General features: G+C 33.3%; 2 protein-coding genes across 2 annotated transcripts in view; both read left to right on the plus strand.

The window, feature by feature from the left end:
• Positions 1 to 218: 218 nt before the first annotated feature.
• Positions 219 to 11,406, plus strand: n4bp2l2 (NEDD4 binding protein 2-like 2). The gene is made up of 6 exons (XM_056474449.1): positions 219 to 341; positions 651 to 1,594; positions 5,649 to 5,773; positions 7,246 to 7,334; positions 10,297 to 10,373; positions 10,690 to 11,406. The coding sequence occupies exons 2-6, from the start codon at positions 651 to 653 to the stop codon at positions 10,811 to 10,813; spliced, it is 1,359 nt and encodes a 452-aa protein (XP_056330424.1). The 5' UTR covers positions 219 to 341; the 3' UTR covers positions 10,814 to 11,406.
• Positions 11,407 to 12,777: 1,371 nt separating this feature from the next.
• The window catches only part of pds5b (PDS5 cohesin associated factor B), a 58,827-nt gene continuing 48,747 nt past the window's right edge, over positions 12,778 to 22,857 (plus strand). The window contains exons 1-5 of the mRNA XM_056473278.1: positions 12,778 to 13,056; positions 17,422 to 17,548; positions 19,500 to 19,703; positions 21,818 to 21,904; positions 21,993 to 22,090. Of these exons, the coding sequence (XP_056329253.1) occupies positions 17,441 to 17,548; positions 19,500 to 19,703; positions 21,818 to 21,904; positions 21,993 to 22,090 (497 nt within the window). The 5' untranslated portion in view covers positions 12,778 to 13,056; positions 17,422 to 17,440. The remainder of the gene's footprint in view (positions 13,057 to 17,421; positions 17,549 to 19,499; positions 19,704 to 21,817; positions 21,905 to 21,992; positions 22,091 to 22,857) is intronic.

Below are 22,857 nucleotides of genomic sequence, written 5' to 3' on the forward strand. Positions count from 1 at the left end.
ATTTATTCATCAAAGAATCCTGAAAAAACATAAACTAAATAATAAAATAAAATTAATAATTAACTGTTTGAAAATTTTGAGAAATGTAAAACTGTTTAATTTATTATTATTATTATTATTATTATTATTATTATTATTATTATTATTATTATAAACTATTTTATTTCAGATGAACTTTTATTTTGAAACGCATTACTTACCGTCTGTTGTGTTGCTCGTTGTGTCGGCTAACGTTACCTTCCCTCTGCTAACGTTACGCTCCCAAAAGAAATGTTGATCATCAGCAATTCATTTAATTAACCTGAACGTTTTGTTTTGTTTACAAGCTTTTCACACGTCAGGTAAAACATAATTACCTTTGTCGTAATTTAAACGCTAAAGTCTGTATAATAACTTGCATAATACCCGAAACGTGTAACATAACAGTTAGCATACCTCATTGTTTACCGAAACTCCTCATGTATATAAATGAATCAGGCTTTGTTAAAACAGTAAATAATAGTTGTAAAGCAGTCAAACATAAACCTTCATCATCTTACGACTTGCTAACCTTATACAAATCATTTCTCTTTGTACAATACATAACTACTCTGAGTTAACATATTACTGTGATTTTATATGTAACCATTCAGTTTTATTATCTTTTATAGATGCCAAATGTGAATGCCAAGGAATCTACTTCTCCACCCAACGGTGGAAATGTAGACGAACCCTATAAAACCCCTTCACCAGTGTATAAATCATCCAGTAACCAGAAGATTAATCTACTTGATGGAAGTGATTTAAAGACTCTACATGATGTGAATCCAGATGGCCAACAACTGGATCCTTCAGCACAAACAGACTGTAATGCGAAAGAAAGATGTCCCACAAGCCAAATCGACAGGGAGCGGATCATTAAAGAGTTGGGTGTCACTAGTTCTGCATTTATCGGACCTGCGTGCCGTCCCGATCCATCCATCGAAAAGGAGCTTTCAGAGTTTTACAAAGAGCTTGATGAGGTAGACCAAGAACAAGTCAGTGATGAAACTGACACCAAACCTGCTGGTGTTTGTCCACCTGAAAGTGGCCTACAAACCCATATGAACATTCCTGTTGTGATAACAGATCACAGTAGATCCTATAGACCCTACCCAGATCCATACGAGCGCAGCCAAAGAGATCCAAAAAGATGGAAACCTCGATTATTTCAGGAGCCGTGGTATGCTTCTCCACCTCCTCCTCTTCCACCTCCACCATGGGTTCCTCCAGACCCAAGGGTTCATTTCTTTCCTCCCCCGACCTCTGGAGTCCCCGAAATGTATCCTCCAGACATGGCGAAACCTCGGGAGGATTTCCACAGTCTTCATGCTTGCAATAACAACAGCTGGGGCCCATGGCGAGGGCCTCCGGTGCCTCCAGACAGATGGTACGAGCCGAGGGGTTTCCAGTCACATGAGCGTCCCGGATTCTCTGAGGAGCATCAGACACCTTTAGCACACTGGCAGCGGTGTGATTATCAAAACGAACAATATCAGCAGTATGAAATTAATAATGCTTTGGTGCTCGTATTGTTGAGAGGAGTCCCGGGATCTGGGAAATCCACTCTGGCCAGGTGTGTAACAGTATACATCGTATTAAGTAGTATCTGCATGATAAAGGTAAAGTTCTGTTTATATGCACACAGACTTTCCCCTTAATAATATAATTTCAGATAAGTACTCTTTGCAAATTCTAAATAGACAAATCATGTTAGCAGCCAACGACTATCAAAGTACATCGTTCACAGTCAGATAATTAGTGCTAATGTTGTTTTGAAGATGTACTTACATGAGATGGTAAATGATATAGGGAGCATGTCACAAGGTTGTCGCTGGACGAATGTGCGAATATGAAACCAACTTTACCTCAATGACTGCACGATACTGGAAAAATATGTGATGATGTTGTTGATTTTGCAATAACTATATTTATTTTTTTTATATTTATTTATTTTTAATTTAATAACTTTATTTTATTCTTTTTCATTCAAACATATAGACTTTCAAATTTGGTCCAACAAACATTTACACAACAATTAACAATAAAAGATACAATATACAAACTATACATAATAAAGTAAAATAATAATAGATAAATACAATAAGTAGATAATAAAAAAAAACATAAATAAAATAAAACGCTCTGATCAGGATTTTTGGAACCGATACAGAGTATACTGATTCCTTGTCATGGTGATCGGCCTATAAAGAGTACTGAATCCTTGTCATGGTGATCGGCCTATAAAGAGTACTGAATCCTTGTCATGGTGATCGGCCTATAAAGAGTACTGAATCCTTGTCATGGTGATCGGCCTATAAAGAGTACTGAATCCTTGTCATGGTGATCGGCCTATAAAGAGTACTGAATCCTTGTCATGGTGATCGGCCTATAAAGAGTACTGAATCCTTGTCATGGTGATCGGCCTATAAAGAGTACTGAATCCTTGTCATGGTGATCAGCCTATAAAGAGTACTGAATCCTTGTCATGGTGATCGGCCTATAAAGAGTACTGAATCCTTGTCATGGTGATCGGCCTATAAAGAGTACTGAATCCTTGTCATGGTGATCAGCCTATAAAGAGTACTGAATCCTTGTCATGGTGATCGGCCGATACAGAGTATACTGAATCCTTGTCATGGTGATCGGCCTATAAAGAGTACTGAATCCTTGTCATGGTGATCGCCCGATACAGAGTATACTGATTCGTTGTCATGGTGATCAGTCGATACAGAGTATACTGATTCCTTGTAATGGTGATCGGCCGATACAGAGTATACTGATTCCTTGTAATGGTGATCGGCCGATACAAAGTACCAATTCTGATGCGTCAAGCTTTATATAACGTTAACATTGCATGAAGCACATTGTCCCTCTAAGTATGATACTTGAGTGGACCTCTCCTTTCCTAAGAGAATAAATGAAGGATCTTGCATATAATCCCTTAAACACGTTTCTTATAACCATTTAGTGAGGACATTTAAAAATGGTAAGAAAAATTGAAAACATTGCAAATGATGGAAGAAGAATTCAACAAGTCTCTGTGAAGAAAAAGTTTGGAGTGCATATTTGATGCAAAAGAAGTTAAAATGGATCTTCCTCTGCTTGTAAACCTGTAAACAACACTTGCTATTGGTTCATGTGATCGGGCAGATTAGCGAGTACCGATCGAGTCATAAAATGTGATTATCGGCCGATACCAATCAGCATCCCTACAAAATGCAAATAAAAATACTATCCTTCAGTTTTAATCTAAAACAGTCTAATCCTCTTCAATTTAACTATTTCCTGTAGAATTTCAATAGCTATGTTTGTGATATAATAGGGCTAAACAGTATATCGTGAGCATCGATGCATGTATCTGCAATAGTCACGTCGCAGGATTGGATTATTTATTAAAGATTAAAAGACAAAGATATTAGTTCTATATTATTGTAAAAATTATTTACTCAACAGTGGCCATGTGTTTTACATTTGATTCTTCATTTTTTGTATTTGAATACTGTTAGACTCACCAGACAACCATTAAGCACTGTTTTTTTTTGTCGTCATATTTATATTAGCTTGTAATCTTTATATGTTATGAAGATGCACTGCATAGATAAAGACTTGATCAATCCAGTCGATCTTAATTGACAAAATCTTTCCAAATAGAGTTGTTCAAATCATCTGGTGAAATTATATTCATATTGCTATATCGCAGCAAAACAAAATATCACAATGTTAGATTTTTTCCAATATTGTGCAGCCCTACAATATAATGTTTTCCTAGAAAAATTCCATTTTCATAAGCTATGTGTTAAATCAATTATTAAATGATATGCGCATGTAAAATATAAACAATATATTTTCAGATCTAATTCAGTCTAAAAACTGTCAAAGTGCAAACATTTAAAATCTTTAAAACACTACAATTAATTGAAAACCTCAGCAGATATTCAGAATCTGATTGGCTGTTGTCATTTTTCTCCTGTTTCAACTCCCACTATAAATACTTATTTTCAGCTCTGGGTTCACCTTTGGGCCCCTCAGTGGGAATAAACATAGTTATGACACCAGTTGATTGGTCAAATGTAGATAAACAACCAATGCATAAAATAAATGTAATTTATCACGTCTGCGAGACATACAGTTGAAGTCAGAATTATTAGCCCCCCTTTGATTTATTTTTTCTTGTTTAAATATTTCCCAAATGATGTTTAACAGAGCAAGTAAATTTTCACAGTATGTCTAATAATATTTTTTCTTCTGGAGAAAGTCTTATTTGTTTTATTTTGGCTACAATAAAAGCAGTTTTTAATTTTTTTAAACCCATTTTAAGGACAAAATTATTAGCCCCTTGAAGCTACTGTTTACAGAACAAACTATCCTTAAACAATAACTTGCCTAATTACCCTAACCTGCCTAGTAAACCCAAATAACCTAGTTAAGCCTTTAATTGTCACTTTAAGCTGTATAGAAGTGTCTTAAAAATATCTAGTAAAATATTATTTACTGCCATCATGGCAAAGATAAAATAAATCAGTTATTAGAAATGAGTTATTAAATCTATTATATTTAGAAATGTGTTGAAAAAAAAAATCTTCTCTCCGTTAAACAGAAATTGTGAAAAAAACAAAAAAAACATCCCCCCGTAATTCTGACTTCAAATTTATATTGCATGCACTACGATAATTTAGTGATATATTGTGCAGCATCAAGGTTGTTATAGTTTTGTAATGAGTTTTTATTTGTATATTTTTAATTCAAATTTCAGTTTAGAAATTTTCTAATTCATTTCATCAATGTTTTTTTTTTTATTTAGTTTTAGCAGTTATAGTTTTAGAGACTTTGCAGAACACATCCCTTCTCGACCAAAGCAAAGTTTAGTGTTTGGAAAAGTACATTGAACAAAATCATCAGATATAACCAGCATTTTCATTACAGGTTTGCTAACTATTCATACAATTTCATGGATGTAAACATATTATTTTAAACTTAAAATGTTTTGAGAAAGGCCATGAAGTTATTCACTATTATCCACTCTTGATTCTAATTCTTTACAACTTTTTGTCATCCAGTGTCGACCAAAGCAAAGTTCAGTGTACAGCTTACATTAACTCTTGTGCAAACCTTTCAGTAATACAAAATTAAATAATTGTTTGAACAGACACTGAGCCCAAAACCACAAAATGAATGCAGCTAAATGTATAACGTATCAGTAAAAATGATGAAGAATTCAGACAAACTTCTAAATGTAAAAGATAACATGCAGGTAAACATGCCTAGTTAATATTTTTTTGTAAATGAAGAACAGATAGAACAGATGTTTTAGGTGCTTTTGTATATAAAATGTTTAGCTGTAAAAGCACCAACAGCTGCGGGTGAGATTTTCCATAACAGAATGAGTGCTTATTAAATAAGAAAACAAATATATATTTTTGTAAATTATTATCATTTTTTTACATTTCAGTTTGTGTTTTTTTATTTCAGTTAACAAATGTGTAACCTTGCATTGTATCGGCCTCATTGATGTTTGTGTAGCATATCAGTGATCAGTGATATTTGATTTAACTGGCTACTGAAGAAGCACAAGCAGTGTACATGTTGATTGGTGAAGTGCTGATAATATTGTGTGGGGTGCTTCTCAGAGAGCTCCTGTCCACTGGTCCCAATGGAGTTATACTGAGCACAGATGACTACTTTTTCCAAGACAACAGATATGCATTTGATTCTGCTCTCCTCGGGGATGCACACGACTGGAATCAGAAGAGAGGTGAGCATAAGGTTATTTGTTAATTTTTTTATTTATAATGTTTATATATATATGTATATATTACATACATGTATACATTATTGTATAGTTAATTCAAATACATAATTTGGTATTATTGTTGCTTATGAAAAAAAATGTCCAGGTAATATTTTAACACCATATACTGTATTTGTTTATTTTGTATATGCATTCTTTTTATATCATATATTCATATTACATGGTTATATGAAATGTATTATTATTTAACATTTGTGAAGAATGACTCTTTTGACAATATATCCAGTTCATATTTTTTATATTACATAGTTATATCAAACATGTAATGCAACACAAGTGATTATAAAAAAAATGTGTCCAGGTTAGATTGGAGCCCAAATTTAAGATAAATATATTATAGATATATGATATTATAATATTATGTTCAGTGTTTAATTTGTATTATAAATATTACATTAATACTACTTGCACAAATAGGAAATTTATATATATATAATATATATATATAAATTAGGGTTGCACGGTTTACCAGTATTTCAGTAGCACCGTGATACTATGGCTCCAAAATACTGGCGGTGCCTCTGTAGATTGTAAGCGATAGTATCTTCACTAATGGTTTTACAATAGTTCATGTTGCATGTGGAAAATGGTCACACATGCTCACAAGACTGAAAAAAATACAATAGATGAGAAAAACCGAAAATAGCAACAGGAAACACTAGAAACACTTTTTTACTTCATATTTGATTGAAAAAAATCTCTTCTTTTAATGTATTTCGTTTGGTATAATTTCTATCTTAATTATTGTATTTTTGTTGGTAAGTTATCTACAAAATAAACGAAAGAACAATAAACATTTGAGGTTAAGTAACGTTCGTCAAAAGCCTGTATTTTTTTGTAGTCCAAACACAAACTGTTATACAAAAGTAAAATATTCATAATGTTGAATAATGTCTTATTGTTAAATTCATGACCAAAAATAAAAGAATAGTATATCTTAAACTCATTTCACATGACAAAAAGCATTTGCTTTAAGAACAAAACACTATCATATTTCAGAGAAATCAACACCGCAGTTAAGTATTATAACATATAAAATATAGTATTTGTGACAATTTGATTTATTTTGTAGATTTGAGTTATGAATTAAAACAGTTTTGTGATACTGCTTGGTATCGTGATACTTTAGCTGGTATAGTATTGTGGCCTAAATTTATAGTATCGTGACAAGCCTAATATATAGATATATGTATAGATTTATATAATTTAAATTGCTTTACTCTTGTAAAAATATTGTTGTAGGATATTTTAAAAATTGTCCGATATAACCTTTTTTTTCATGTTTCCTAATTATTCAGACAATTTAAACGGTGGAAACATATTATTTTGAACTTTGAATGTTTTGTGAAAGATCATGAAATAATTTCCCTCTATCCTCTCCTGATGCTAATTCTTGTGGCCTTGTCTTTTGTCAGCTGAACAGGCGATACTGGATGGCTGCTCACCTGTAATAATCGACAACACCAATGTGAAAGCCTGGGAAATGAAGCCTTATGTTGAATTGGTGAGTTCACGTCTTAAAGTAATTCCTGGAATTGAAGTCAGAAATATGGTAGTTAAACTACTCTGACTGAATAACCTTAAAGGGATAGTTCACCCAAAATTGAACCTTTTGTCATTAATTACTCACCCTCATGATGTTCCTGTGAGACATTGTTTATTATCAAAAAACAAATGAAAAAAAATGTAGATTTTGTGTGATTCAGATGTCTAGAAATGAAACTTAAGAGACAGTTGTTCCAAATATGAAGTTTAATCATAGGCTTGGCAAACAGTTTTGAAATGCCCGAGAGGTGTTTCAAAGATGGCTGCTACATGAAAAGACTTTCCTTAAAAGGACATTGTTCTTCCTCACCACAAGAACTAGAAGTGGTTGACTGTGGCATAATAAAAGTTCCTCTGTTTCATGCCACATTGCATTTGTCTCTCATCAGCAGTTTCTTTCACTTCAACAGCTTTCAGTCTTAATCTGCCCCATACTACCATGAAAAGAAGTTTTGAATAGTGTAGTTCATCCATGAACATGATTTCAGTAGTCCTGTACAGTGTAAGGCTGCCGAATGTAAAAGATTAAAACATCTCCGTTACTGATTTATCCCCAATTTAAATCTTTATATTTTACCACCATCCTTAAAACCAAAAAGTCACCAAAGCATTTTTTTCTTGAGCTGAGCGCTTGATTTCTGTTGTTGTCAATAGTAACGCCACATTTTTGGAGCACTTGCAACGTAGCAAGCTGCTGAATATGTATTTTTTATGGTCTTCGCTGAGTGCGTATCTTTTAGCCATTGCAAGTTTAAAAATACAGAGCCCATCAGTGTCACTTTTGAGCCAGCTGTCCAATCACAGTGGACAATACATTGTGACAATATTGGCAGGACAATACCACGCAACTGTCAACAAATTTTCTGCTAAAGACTTTCAACGTGTACAGTGCATCTGGAAAGTTTTCATAGTTCTTCACTTTTTCCACATTTTTTGTTACAGCCTTATTGCAAAATGGATTAAATTAATTTATTTTCTCAAAATTCTACACACAATACCCCGTAATGACAATGTGAAAAAAGGTTTTTTGAAATTGTTGGTCATTTATTACAAATAAAAAACCTGAAAAATCACATGTACAGAAGTATTCACAGCCTTTGCTCAATACTTAGATGATGCCCCTTTGGCAGCAATTACAGCCTCAAGTCTTTTTGAATTTGATGCCACAGGCTTGGCACACCTGTCTTTGGGAATTTTTGTTCATTCCTCTTGGCAGTACCTCTCAAGCTCTATCAGGTTGGATGGGAAGTGACAGTGTACAGCCATTTTCAGATCTCTCCAGAGATGTTCAATAGGATTTAGGTCTGGGCTCGGCTGGGCCACTCAAGCACATTTAACGACTTGTTGTGAAGCCACTCCATTGATATTTTGGTGGTGTGCTTTGGGTCATTGTTCTGCTGGAAGATGAGCCGTTGCCCCAGTCTGAGATACTCTGAAGCCGGTTTTCATTCAGGATGTCTCTGTACATTGCTGGATTCATCTTACTTTCTATCCTGACTAGTCTTCCAGTTCCTGCTGCTGAAAAACATCCCCACAGCATGGTGGGGGCAGCATGGTATTAGCCTTGTGATGAGCAGTGTCTGGTTTTCTCCAAACGTAATGCCTGGCATTCACTCCAAAGAGTTTAATTTTAGTCTCATCAGACCAGAAAAGTTAGTTTCTTATGGTCTGAGAGTCCTTTAGATGCCTTTTGGCAAATTCCAGGCGGGAATTATCATACAGGATTGGTGGATAGCTGCACGGATGGTTGTCCTTCTGTTAGGTTCTCCTATCTCCATAGAAGAAAAAGAAAAAGTGAAGTGCTATGAATATTTTCTGGATGCACTGTATTGGTACAGCTGGGATCCCACACTCCAGCCATGGCGTCATCAAAAAAACAAAACAAAACAAAAAAACACATTCTATGCACCCCCACCATAGCGTGAGAATTACATACTGTGGCATTAGGAGTGCATTTGAATATTTCCTTTTTGAATTATTATTATTATTATTATTATTATTATTATGCAAAAAGTTACAGGACAAGGAATCACATACAAATAGAAAACGGGACAGTAACACAAAAAACTGGTCTGGTACAGACAGGCGTGCGTGTGCATGTAAAGATAACTGGATGGATAGATCAAAGTATATGGTAACACTTTACAATAAGGTTCATTAGTTAATGCATTTACTAACATGAACTGATCATGAACAACACTTGTACAGCATTTATTAATCATAATTGAACATTTACCAATGCATTATTAACATGCAAGTCCATGCTTGTTTACATTTGTTAATGCACCATGAGTTAACATGAACTAACAATGAACAACTGTATTTTCATTAACTAACAAGAACAAGTACTGTAGTAAATGTATTGTTCATTGTTTGTTCATGTTAGTAAATGCATTAATTAACATTAACTAATGAACCTTATTGTAAAGTGTGACCAAGTATATAAATAAGAGAACATAATTTTTTTTTGAACATTTGCATATTTCCATGTTTGCACCATTTACTTATTTTCTATATCTAGACTATATCTGCTTCTATACGATATAGATCTATACCTATACTATATCTGTTTACTAATTAGGCTATTTATTTACTTAAGTAAATGTGTGTAAATATATATTTATTCATTTCAGTAATATTATTGAATAATATACAAATGTTTATATGATGTACAGTATGTAGAGTAATATTTCCTGTCCTTTGGTAGATATTTTGTAAGAGACTAATTGGATTAACATTGTAAACCTTACATAAAAGTTTAGTTATTATTTTTTTCAAGTTTTTAATTACTATACTTTCAAAATCATTCCATATAAATCAGCAGATTTTGTAGAAACTTCTGCGCAAGAATTGCAAAACAAAGTGCTGCAGGTCCTGCTAATTAGTAACACGTTTGCATACATTTATTTTATTTCACCCAGGCTATAGAGAACGGATACAGAGTGGACTTTCTTGAGCCAGATACCCGCTGGAAATATGATCCCGCCCAGTTGGAAAAGTAAGTCTGTTAACAGTTTTGGTTCTCGTGTTAAGCAAAGATCTCAGTGACGTTAATAAATCACAGAATGGGAAAAACTATTGACTTTGGATCAGGTTTTTGGCGTACAGTACAGAGCTTCAGAATTCAGCCGTGTTTAAGTGGATGAAATGTTTTATGGAGCAGGATCAGTGCGTATCTTGTATATCCCCGTGAATATAAACTAACTCTGGTTGGATTAATTCTTTTCTTTGTTTTATTTGCCACCGGCTTTGTGTATCATTTGAAAAGAGCTTGAATATCCTGGTAATTTCCTGTCTATTCATTTAATCAACAGGAGGAACAAGCACGGCGTCCCTCGAGAGACGATAGCAAAGATGCTGGATGGTTTCGAGCGGCCAATGAATGTTGATATCGTGATGAATTCTGTCGTGCCTCCGCATAAAAACAAACCCCATTAACACAGAACTGATGATATTTAGCTTTTATTAAAATACACACATCGCTAGCATTTTTCAACTGCATTTTAATACATGTTGATGCAGCGAAAGTTGTTTCAATGACAATGAAATAGCAAAAATATTTCAAAAATCTTCTGTTTAATGTTCATTGTAATCATTACACTTTCTTTTATATTTCCTGTACTCTTCGTTTGCATATAAAAATTATCGTTTTGTTTGTAATATATCATGAAAAATCTAAACCGTCCACATTAATGAGTGTGGAACATTGGTAGAATAAGAGTTTGATAAAGCGTTTGACTTTTAGACAGGCATGTAATGTACACTGTGTGCTGAAATTACTGATTTATTCTCTAAGACTAGATGGAAGAAACTCCCATCTGTAGTGCCATGCTGAATTAAGGATCTTGAGCTGTATTTTAAGCATTGTGTTTTGTTTGTTTATTTTGAAAGGACTATATGCTAATCTAATCTCAGGGTTTGTATTTTATACATATTGCTGGTGCTGTATGTTGTTGATGGCTCATGTGGAGAACATGACACTTTGTATTAATTACAGGTTATTTTTGTAAATAAATGTGTTTTTTATGATGCTTTTTGGATCGTTTCTACATTTGCTCCATTTTTAATTCATTAAAGTTGCAACGTTTATTATGTGGGCTTGATAAAATGACTAAAAATTATTATTATTGTAATTATTACTATTCATTCATTCCTTTTTTTCGGCTCAGTAGGGTCGCCACAGAGGAATGAACCACCAACTTATCCAGCACATGTTTTAAGCAGCGGATGCCCTTCCAGCCGCAATCCAACAGTGGGAAACACCCACACATTCTTGCACACTCACATACACTGTCCAATTTAGCTTACCCAATTCACCTATACCATATGTCTTTGGACTGTGGGGGAAACCGGAGCACCCAGAGAAAACCCACGCCAACAGGGGGAGAACATGCAAACTCCACACAGAAGTGCCAACTGACCTAGCCGGGGGTCGAACCAGTGACCTTCTTGCAGTGAGGCAATTGTGCTACCCACTGTGCCACGGTGCTGTCCCTATATTATTATTATTACTATTATTATTATTGTTATTTTTAAAACAATGTATTATTTTTATTATATATAATTGTAATAATTTATATTATATATAATTATTAAAAAGATATTATAGTGCAGAATATATACATTTGTTATGCATTGCTTGTTTATTTAAGTTTAATAGGTTCATAAAATAATTTATTACTATAATCAAACATAAAATAATAGTTTTAGATTTCCATAAATCATTAGGGTTTCTAAAGTTAAACATTAAAATAATTTTTGTCACTTTTAAAAAATTCCTAAACAGAATGAATCAATCATTTATTAAATAAACGTATAGAAACTTTAAAAACATTTTTATTTTATATTAACTGCAGGCTACTTCTGTAAGTAAATGTTTAGTTGATTTTTGGCCCATTTTAACTTAAAGTTGTGGCATTTATAACATTGGTTGGTTAAAAGTATTTATTTTTACATACACACACACACACACACACACACACACACACACATATATATATATATATATATATATATATATATATATATATATATATATATATATATATATATATATATATATAATTTATTTTAAGAAAACAAATCATTTAATAAAATTTAGAAGAGGAGATCGAGTGATGCAATTATGAATTATATAAAGAAATATAATCTATATAAAAATATATAAAAAATAAATACAAAAGGTGCATTTTAAAACTTTTGGGCCTCATGGCTGTATTTGCTTAGGGCCTCCAAATCAGTGAATCCGCCCCTGTCAATACCAAAATAACACTTGTTTAGTTTAGTTTATTTAGCAGTAACATCTCTGTTGCAGCAGCGCGTACTTGTCATATGAAGGCGGAGACTAGCTGTTATTCTCCTCATGACCTGTAGGAGTCGCTGTTACACCACACTCCAACCTACCCGCGACTCCACACAAACGCTCGCCTTTACTCAAGCCATTTCCGTCACTATTACAGCAACTTGTTTCTGTTTCTAACAGCAAAACCGCCAATATAATCTCAAAGCACGCAGCTATGCTGTTAAATAAATAACAGCGAGTGGAGGAGGCGGGAGAAGCGTCTGTGTTGAGCGGAGCTGCACTGACTGGTGCAGATAGGGACAAATTGGCGCCATTTTGAAGCCGACAGGAGGATCGCAGCGGTGGAAAAGCGAGTGGAGCGCGCACTTTTTCCAAAAAGGTAAACGTCTGCTTGAAAGTAAACCGCACGCGAGGTCAAAACCGCACCGTTTTTAGCCCTTTAACGGGATCATTATTTCGTGGCTGTTTCGGGAGGTGCAATTGTAATTTTCGGCAATTGCTTGTCTATTCTTCTGTTAACACATGCGAGAGACTCTCACTCTCAGCCTTTCCCCCCCAAATCAGTCCATTTTTAGTTAAAACCTGAATTGCAATGACAGTTGTTGTTGGCTTGTGTGTAACGAGTGTTTTCGTGTTGGTTTTCATTGGAAATTACGGTCGTGCGCTTCTTTGATGCCTCGTGTATGTGTACATGCACCCGAGTGTGTTTGTGTTTTAGCTCTGTTAGCTTAGCATAGCTGCTCGTAAACCGCTTCAAGCTATTTTAAAATCTGATTCAAAACACCAATTCAGACTGTAGTAATGTAATTTGCATTCGTTTTTGTTAGAGTTTAATTTGTCCCATTGCATGTTGAGATCGGACGAGCCGTTTTGCATCGGATCTAGATAGTAACAGAGGAGCTTGCAATGTATTTTAGCCTGTAAACACCCCCTTAGGGGTGTAATCTGGTTTTCTGTGGGATAAACCACTGTCATAGGCATAAAATGACAGCTGTTATGTGATCGCGACTGTGTTTTGTTCTGGATGTGGCTGTATTGAAGCTGTGAAGGGGTAAAAAGACGTCAGTCGGGAAAGTCAACCTGCTGTCAGTGTAAGCCTTTCTTTTTCCCCCCATCATGCAAAATCATTAAGAGGCTGTGATGGTGTTTGTAAACGCGTTGCTTTGTTTACTGATTGCATGTATAGAGGTGTTGTAAAATATGTGTTTGGTGCTTGCAGGGAGTGTGAAACATACTTGATCCTGCTTATAAATGACAGCTATTTGCACTTTAGCCTACATTATTAATTTCTTGCATAATTGTGCTGTAAGTTTATGGATTGGAGTTGGAAATGTAGTTATTTGAACATTTACTCATTTATTCATTCATTTAAAGACCCCATGAAAATGGTGTTTTATTATAGTCTTTGATAATTTATGTAACTACACAGTTATGTATTCAGCGCATATATATACTGTGTAAAGTAAGTTATTTTATTTGCAGTAGAATGTGTACATGTATTTTTTTGAGCATAATTTTATTTCACCATGATTTATTGAATGTATTTAAGTCTCTAATCAATATTTTATATAAGCAAAATAAAATATTTGATAAGATTAAAAGGCGATCACTGTGCATCCCCAAATTACTAATTCATTGTCAATTTAAATCTTTATATGATGCCACCATCCTTAAAACCATGGGGTTTACCCATTTGTCATTACCATTTGTCATTTCATTCATTCATTTTCGTTTTGGCTTAGTCCCTTTATTAATCATGGGTCGCCACAGTGGAATGAACCGCCATTACCAAAATCTTTAATATTTAAAATTGAATAATGTAGTGTTTTAGTTTTTTAGTTTTATTTTCATATCTATATGTATTTAACATCAAATGATGGGAGATCAATCGTCAACTATTATTGCAAAATGTATATATTAAATTATTAACCATTTGGTTTTTCAAAGAGATTACTTAAAACTTCAAAACCCAGACATTTTGATCATATTGTAAACAGTTTTTATGATAAATGTTTTGACATCACAATCGCCCAGACAAAAAGATAGCTTTCTCTGTGTGTCAGATTTCTTCATTCATTTTTTTAAGCTCCACCTCCAGAGAGTCAACTACAAGCTTTTTCAAATATGTCATGAATAGACCAGAATCCCTTCCCTACGTTTATGTTAAGATGTACATCACAATACACAGCAAGGGCACTATAATTTATCATTTGTATTTTGGTCCAGTTTTTCTCAGATTAAGAAAATGACAGTATAAAGAATGACTGTAATCAAATCAAAGGCAGATTCTGCTTGACTAGTGCATTCAGCATTGATCTGTGTTATAAATGTGATTGTTTTTATCGCATTGTTATCATTTAAAAATATACTGCATTAGTATGATTTAAAGTAATGTTTTTTTAATTGACTTTTACATATTATGAACTAAATTAAGAAATTACCCATGGCAACTTTAATGTAAAATAGTTAGATATATTTACCTTAAGCCCATGACTCTATATTAGCCCATGACTCAATATTTGGTTTTGGCACTTCTTACAAAAAAGGTTAGGGCAGCTCTATTTTACAGTGAAGCTAGTCAGTGAATAAAGTGTGACATTTTCATGCTTTGCTTTAGGGTTGCACAATATTGGAAAAATTTGACATTGCAATATTTTATTTTGCTGCGATTTGTATTACGATATTAATACAATTTTGGCAGATGAATGAATAGCTCTGTTTGGAATAAATTCATTAACTTTGTAATCTTGTAGGGAAGCGAATCAAAGAAATTGCAAGAATAAATAAACAAGATAGAGCAAAGATGAAATAAGTATTCAGGTACAGTACCCAATGGTTAGGATTTTAGACATTTTGTATTTGTTAAATATTTTAGGTGGAAACGTTAGGGAATACATTTCCTTACTAATTATGTTACATATTCATACAGGCAAACACTGTTTATATTAATCCAGGCCCGTAGCCAGGGAGGGTTGGGGTGGTTCAAAAGACCCTTAAAGGTCCAGAATTTGTCCCATACATTAGCTCATTTGTCCTATTTTGACTGCTATGCCATTATAAATAACCCATCGAAAAAGGCTTTAAGACCAAACGGAATCCTGGTGTGACTTGGGTAAATCAGTTTTGGCCAAGGCAAACAATTATTTTTTTATCCGTCCAACATACAAGTCCAGGAAAACATCTGATATAAGCATATTTCGCGATTGTTTTTAAATACAGAAAACATTTGACAAGTAACTTTTAATCAAATATTGGACTTTATTCTTTAAAGGAAACATGGCCAATAAAAAAACGATGCGATATTATCATGATATTTTGCCCCCGATGATGATGGATCACGATATCGGCGATATATCACAAGAACACCATCCACATGATATTCGTAAATGAAGAGGGAAAAATGCATCAAAATTATTATGCATTTCCTTTATTAACAGCACATATATATTTCAAAGAATTGCATCATTGATATATGTTCGATCCTCTATTATGAGAAGCGCCACCTTACGCGTATCGCTATTTTGTCCTGCCCCTGTTATTAAATAATCAAATGTAATGTAAAATGTAAACAGTGTACATTCTTCATTGCTGATCAACTATAATAACTATACATTGCAGATGTTGCTATACTATTGAGAATGCACACATTGCGATATCGATGCTGAAGCGATTTTTAGTGCAGCCCTTTGCTTTATAATCGCCAGTACACAGCCTACATTTAGGCCTATACTTTCAGTTCAGATGAACATCTTAAAAAGTAACATCAGGTAAAATCTAAAATGGTGATTGTGAATTAAAAGCTGTCAGTTATGTCTACGCAAACGAGTGATCTTTTTAACCTGTTCACTTCTTATTTCAGTAACAGATGTGTGCACTGCAGCTCTGATGTATTGGTCTTTTAATAAGCTATTCAATATATCCTCTTATGCAGGTAAAATAGTTCGCTTGGCAAAGTGTTTCATGGGCTCTTTACTTATTTAAATGCTGCGCCAGTGGGTCTAATCGTGCTGTTTATAACTTCAGGAATTACAGCTCTAGAATGTGCGACAATTATGCAGTTGTTTTAATTTGCATGTTTGACTTGTCTGTTTCGATTAGTCTCCTTGCTGTTGTAACTCATCCGTGGGTGTCGTGTTTCAGTTTGATCATCTGCAAAACCTCTGTGCGCATCAATTTGATTTGAAACTCTGCCATTTATTTGAATTTAAAGTCTCTGTGGCGATGAAATGCATGAGACTGCTCTTTCTGAGATGTGTTTTAGAGCTCTCAGTATATTTAACCATCCACTGGAGGTGAAGCTATTGGACCACATCCTGCAATTTTCTAAAAAACGAAGCCTTTTGTATTAAGTTTTTGTATAAAATTATTTTAAGTTTGTTTTTGAGTGTGGTTATAGTCAAATCTGTTCTGCATGCATTGGATCATTTCTTTATAACAGCACAATCTTTTCCAATTGAGTAATTGTTGAAAATTCCATGTTCATTTATTGGTGTTCATTTCTTCTTTCTTTCTTTCTTTCTTTCTTTCTTTCTTTCTTTCTTTCTTTCTTTCTTTCTTTTTTTTTTCTTCTTCTTTCTTTCTTTCTTTCTTTCTTTCTTTTTTTTTTTTTTTTTCTTTCTTTCTTTCTTTCTTCTTTCTTTCTTTCTTTCTTTCTTTCTTTCTTTCTTTCTTTCTTCTTTCTTCTTTCTTTCTTTCTTTCTTTCTTTCTTTCTTTCTTTCTTTCTTTCTTTCTTCACATTTACAGCGAGCACTGATTGGAGAGCATGGCTCACTCCAAGAATCGAGCCACGGATGGCAAAATCACCTACCCGCCGGGGGTGAAGGAGATCTCCGATAAGATCTCCAAGGAGGAGATGGTTCGGAGACTGAAGGTGAGGAGCAATCTGTCATTAGCAAGAGGAAAGCATGAATGCTTGTCCACACAGCTCTTCGTTTAGATGTTCACATTAGATAAAAAAGTTTTAAATATTTAATATATTTCATTTATATATTTTTATTGATTATTATCGTTTGTTTTATTGTAGTATTTTTTTTTTTGATATTCAGTTTTCATTCAGTTTTAGCAGTTTATATATATGTTTTTATTAAAAAATATTTTGTCCATATTTGTGTTTAATGTTTAATTTTGTCCATATTATTATGTTTAAATATTTAATGTCCATATTAATCCATATTTGTTTAATTTTAGCACTTAAATGTTTTGTATTAAAAAAATCATTAGTTAATGTTAGATCATGTATTTATTAACATGAACTAAGTATGAACAAACTTGTACAGCATTTATTAATCGTATATCAACATTTACTAATGCTTTATTAAATTCCAAATTCATACTTTTTAACATTAGTTGACGCACCATGAGATGACATGAACGTTCAATGAATGACTCTGTTTTCATTAAATTACATGAACAAATACTGTAATGTTGTTCATTCATGTTAGTAAATGCATTGACTAATATAACCTTATTGTAAAGTGTTACTATACAGTGCTTCCCACACATAGGTTTAACTTGCGTGGGCCACCCAGGTATATTAATGGCCGCCCAAGTACATTTCATGACACTTTTTTTATATCATTATCCTTTTACACTTTTTTTTAATATCTGCACAATGTAACGAAACATCTGCAATAAATTAAGCTTTGTGAACGCGAGACCTGTCAACAATCCCACACAGTCTCACGTGCTCTGCAGACCCACAGAGACGCACCTTTTTGGGACATAAAAATATATGCACACCATTAGTAATGGTTAATCAACACATTTGCCTTATTTAAGTTAACTCCACATTTTAATCTTGTAATTATTATAATTTTTTAGAGATTGTTTTTATTCCCTGTTCTGTCATTTATTTCTCATTTTTTGATTATTTAATATACAAATCTAAAATGCTTTGGCATTCAAGTTTGCTTTGAACTTGACAGAAAGAGAGAAGATTTTACCTGTCAGTGGGTGCACATGGTTTCTGAATAGCATAAAAGTTAGAGAAATAGTGGATTTCTTAAACCAATTCAAAGAAAATGTGTAAAACACTGTCATAATAAATAAAATTATTGTCAAAAATTTAATTATGTTTTGTTTGTCACGTATAGTTAACTATTTATGTGATGTGGGTAAATGGTGTCAATCTGGCAACCACCGCAAGTATATTTCAAACCTGAGGAGAATATATATATATAATATATATATATATAGATATATATATATATTATATATATTATATATTATATATATATATATATATATTATATATTATATATATATATATATATATATATATATATATCAGCTTATTTCAAAATGATATTATTAACTTGTGTTATAATGTTTCATATTTGAAAGTCAGTTTTTATGTTATTTAGCCATTTTAATTGTTTTAACATTTTTAACCACTTGTATAATGTGTGTTTGTCATTTTTGTTCAGTTAGTTGTTTTAGTTAAGTTTTGTTATAGGTTTTTATGTTATTAAGCAATATAAACTTTGCCAGTAACAAGATTTATTTAAAAAATAGTTAAAAGCATTTTGGTAAATTGATGCATTAGCATTATCTAAACATTAGCATTAGCATTATCTAAAATTTGTTCATCATAAAACCTTCATCTGAGGTTTTAGCAGAAAGAATGAAATGGAATATGCTCATATTTCAAGACGTTTTTACAGCTTGTAGATACCATTTCCTCCCTTCGTGGCTTTGTCACTTATGTCTATTTTTAAGCAAGTCTGCCAAGGGAAAGTGTGGTTTTTATTAGAGTGTCTTGCATCACACTGTTAGTTGGATGCGCGGCTGACACACGGCTCTGTGGTGCTTTTCAAATTCAGATGGTGGTGAAAACCTTCATGGACATGGACCAGGACTCTGAGGAGGAGAAGGAACTCTATCTGAACTTGGCCTTGCATCTTGCCTCTGATTTTTTCCTCAAACATCCAGACAAAGATGTCAGACTGCTAGTGGCCTGCTGTCTTGCGGATATTTTTCGCATCTACGCCCCCGAGGCTCCATACACATCACCTGATAAACTTAAGGTTGGAAAACTCAAAATCTACTGACTTGAATTCACCATTAGTTTTTGCGGATTTCAATGAAGCACCATGAACATGTAGACTATATCTGTAGTTACACTTTAGGCCCTGTTGTTGTTACACTTGGTATTAAAATGCAATTTAGTTGATTTAGGTCACAACCCATTTACACCAGGAGTTTAATTATATCTCTTTTATCCATTTTCCACTTATCATATTTTGCAGGTGCGTATGAAGAGTTTAGATGCAAAAACCTCTAAATGCTATTTGATATATTCTTCTAAAATTAGCATTTTTCCTCAGACTCTTGTGTAGGCTTAGTAATTTTTACTTTTTTATTTTACTTTTATAGTGATTAAGTTCTTTTCGTTGGCTTTAAAGTGAAATAACTGAAGACAGTTAGATGCTAGGTGTTTAAGCATGCCCCAAATTTTTAGTGTGCAAAATGTTACAGCATACCAAAAAGGTTTTAGTGTGGTTTGTGCAAGTGAGACAAGTGTGGTGCTAATCGACAAGAGAAGGCACCAGTAACGGTCCATACACCATACTAATCAAGCAAAGCAACTTTACTGCTGGTACACACAGCTGATATCAATTCACAATAATATTCAATAAACAGGAATCATACTCATGAACATCATTAATGTAAATATTTGAATATTTTACCTCCTGAAATTTGGAGAAAGATGTGAAGTTAACCTTAAGGTCATGAGACCCTTCTCTGTTCATTTGGTTGTTTGTTAAGCGTAACAGGAGAAAAACAAAAAATAACCCATTTCTTAAAGTAGAGTTGGGCGATGTCTACCAATTTGGCATCGTACAATGTCTAATGTGAAACATCGCAATGGACGATGGCATCGTCGTAGACGTCGGTGAATTAATTATTTATGAATAATTAATTAATTCATAATGAATTCATTATTTGTAGCCTACCGTTTCAACTACCTGACCCGCATGGTTTTAGTTTTACCCATAACCAAATCATAAATAATTAAAGAGATGTTACACACAAATTACCATCTGTCAATCATACTCTGGTATGAATAGGCAGAGTGATCTGTGTCGTTATAATGGTGTCAACAAACTTGGTTGCTAAAAAAAGTTGCACAACCAACCAACAGGAACTAACCAACAGTATCTGAGGTTTTTGCTAAAGTTACTAAGTACAAGCGTGAAAGTGAAAAATTGAAGCAGTGTACTGATGCGGTGACACGTTACCTGATAGATTCAAAAGACCAAAGAGTCGTTAGATAGAGACAAGATTAATTAAATATCACGTTTAACAACTATAGTGAGAAGCGATCCAGCGGTACATCCTTGATAAACTGTCCAACGTGCACTGCTCTCTGCGGTTTTGTGCTTAAAACACCTGCTAACTGCTTATTTTAGGAGAAAATTTTAGATGGCATTTAGAGGTTTTTTGCATCTGAACTCTTCATATATGGCCTTTTTTTTTATATTTCGATCTAAAACTAATAAAGGTTCATACTATATAAGCACATAGAAAGAGGATGGAGACGATGGAAAATGATAGGAGAGCAGCAGCTTTTGCTTCTGCTCTGATAGTCATAAAGCATCAAATGCTGTGGGTTTGTATTAAAATCAGAACTAAAAAAAGCTTTGTGCTTTATATAATTTGTGTTAAAGGTAAACTTATGATTTCAGATGGAAAAATTGAAATCATGTCTGGCTAGTGCACTTCAACAACACTTAAGTTTTTATAATAATTAGTTCAGTAGAAGGAGAGAAGTTTATGCAACACATTTAACGAAGAGTGTTTGCTGTATGAAAGCATTCCATACGAATATGTCTTCAGCTGCTTCTGGAAGATGTCAAAAGTGTCAGACCTTGGTAATGCATGCATTAAGCACAGGATGCATATAAATGCATCATAATGCCAGTTGTAATTGGAGTATTACAATCCTACAATGTTTGCTTGTGTTGTAATGCATAAAAACATTTGTTTTATGTGTACATGCTTTTCTTCAGTTTGAACAAAAGGCAGCAGTTGCTCATTGTTCAGCGGAAAATACAAAAATATTGCTGTGGTCTCTTAAGCATTGCCTTGGTAGGTGTTTAAACTATTCAAACTGTCTGCTCTTTTGTTTTTCATTCAGGATATTTTCATGTTCATAACTCGGCAGCTGAAAGGTTTGGAGGACACAAAGAGTGCTCAGTTTAATCGATATTTTTATCTACTAGAGGTATGGCACCCAACTAGTAGACATTGTAATAAGGTCTTATGGTTTAAAGCAAGCATCTGACCTTGTCTTTCTGCCTCTGGCTGTCTAGAACATCGCTTGGGTGAAATCCTACAACATCTGCTTTGAATTAGAGGACAGCAATGAGATCTTTACTCAGCTCTACAGAACGCTGTTCCAAGTGATAAAGTGAGTCTGTTGTTCACATTTGTCCACTAAGGCATTTCATGTATTAAATATATATATATTGTTATTATTATAAATTTTTTGTCAAAATAAGCTTATTTATTTTGGATGCGAATAATCTTTGCCCAGCACTAATTTTATTACAAATTATTTATTACAATTATTATCAAATTGGGATTGTACCAAAAAATGTAAATTCTTTTAATATTTAGTTACCACCCACCACTTGTTCTTAAGCTATTTGAATTGATAAGTAGATATTTTGAAGAATCAAAGTCAGCTTTATTGTCAATTCAACCACATGTACAGGACATACAGAAAATCAAAATTGCACTACTCTCAGAACCTAGGTGCTTAACATATAATATAATTACAAAAGTAGAATTTAAAAAAGAAATTACAGTAAAAACAATTCCACATATAATATAATCTAAAAATATAAGTAAAAAAAATGTAAACAACAATTAAATTTAATGGCTTTGTTAGAAATTGGTAATTATTAAATGTTGCAAATTAGTAATTATTGAATGTTGGAAATTGGTAATTATTAAATGTTAGAAATTGGTAATTATTGACTTCCATCATAAGAAAAAAATACAGTGGAAGTCAATGGTTAGTGGTTTCCAACATTCTTCAAAACATTTTTTTTTTGCATTTTGTAGAAAAGGATACTCGTAAAGGTTTGGAATGAGTTGAGGGGAGAGCAAATGATAAGTAAGGTTTCATTTTTGGGTAATCCATCCCTTTAATTGATTTATTTACTTAAAATA

Source organism: Danio aesculapii, chromosome 15 (genome assembly GCF_903798145.1).
Source record: "Danio aesculapii chromosome 15, fDanAes4.1, whole genome shotgun sequence".
In the NCBI taxonomy this organism is placed as follows: Eukaryota; Metazoa; Chordata; class Actinopteri; order Cypriniformes; family Danionidae; genus Danio; species Danio aesculapii.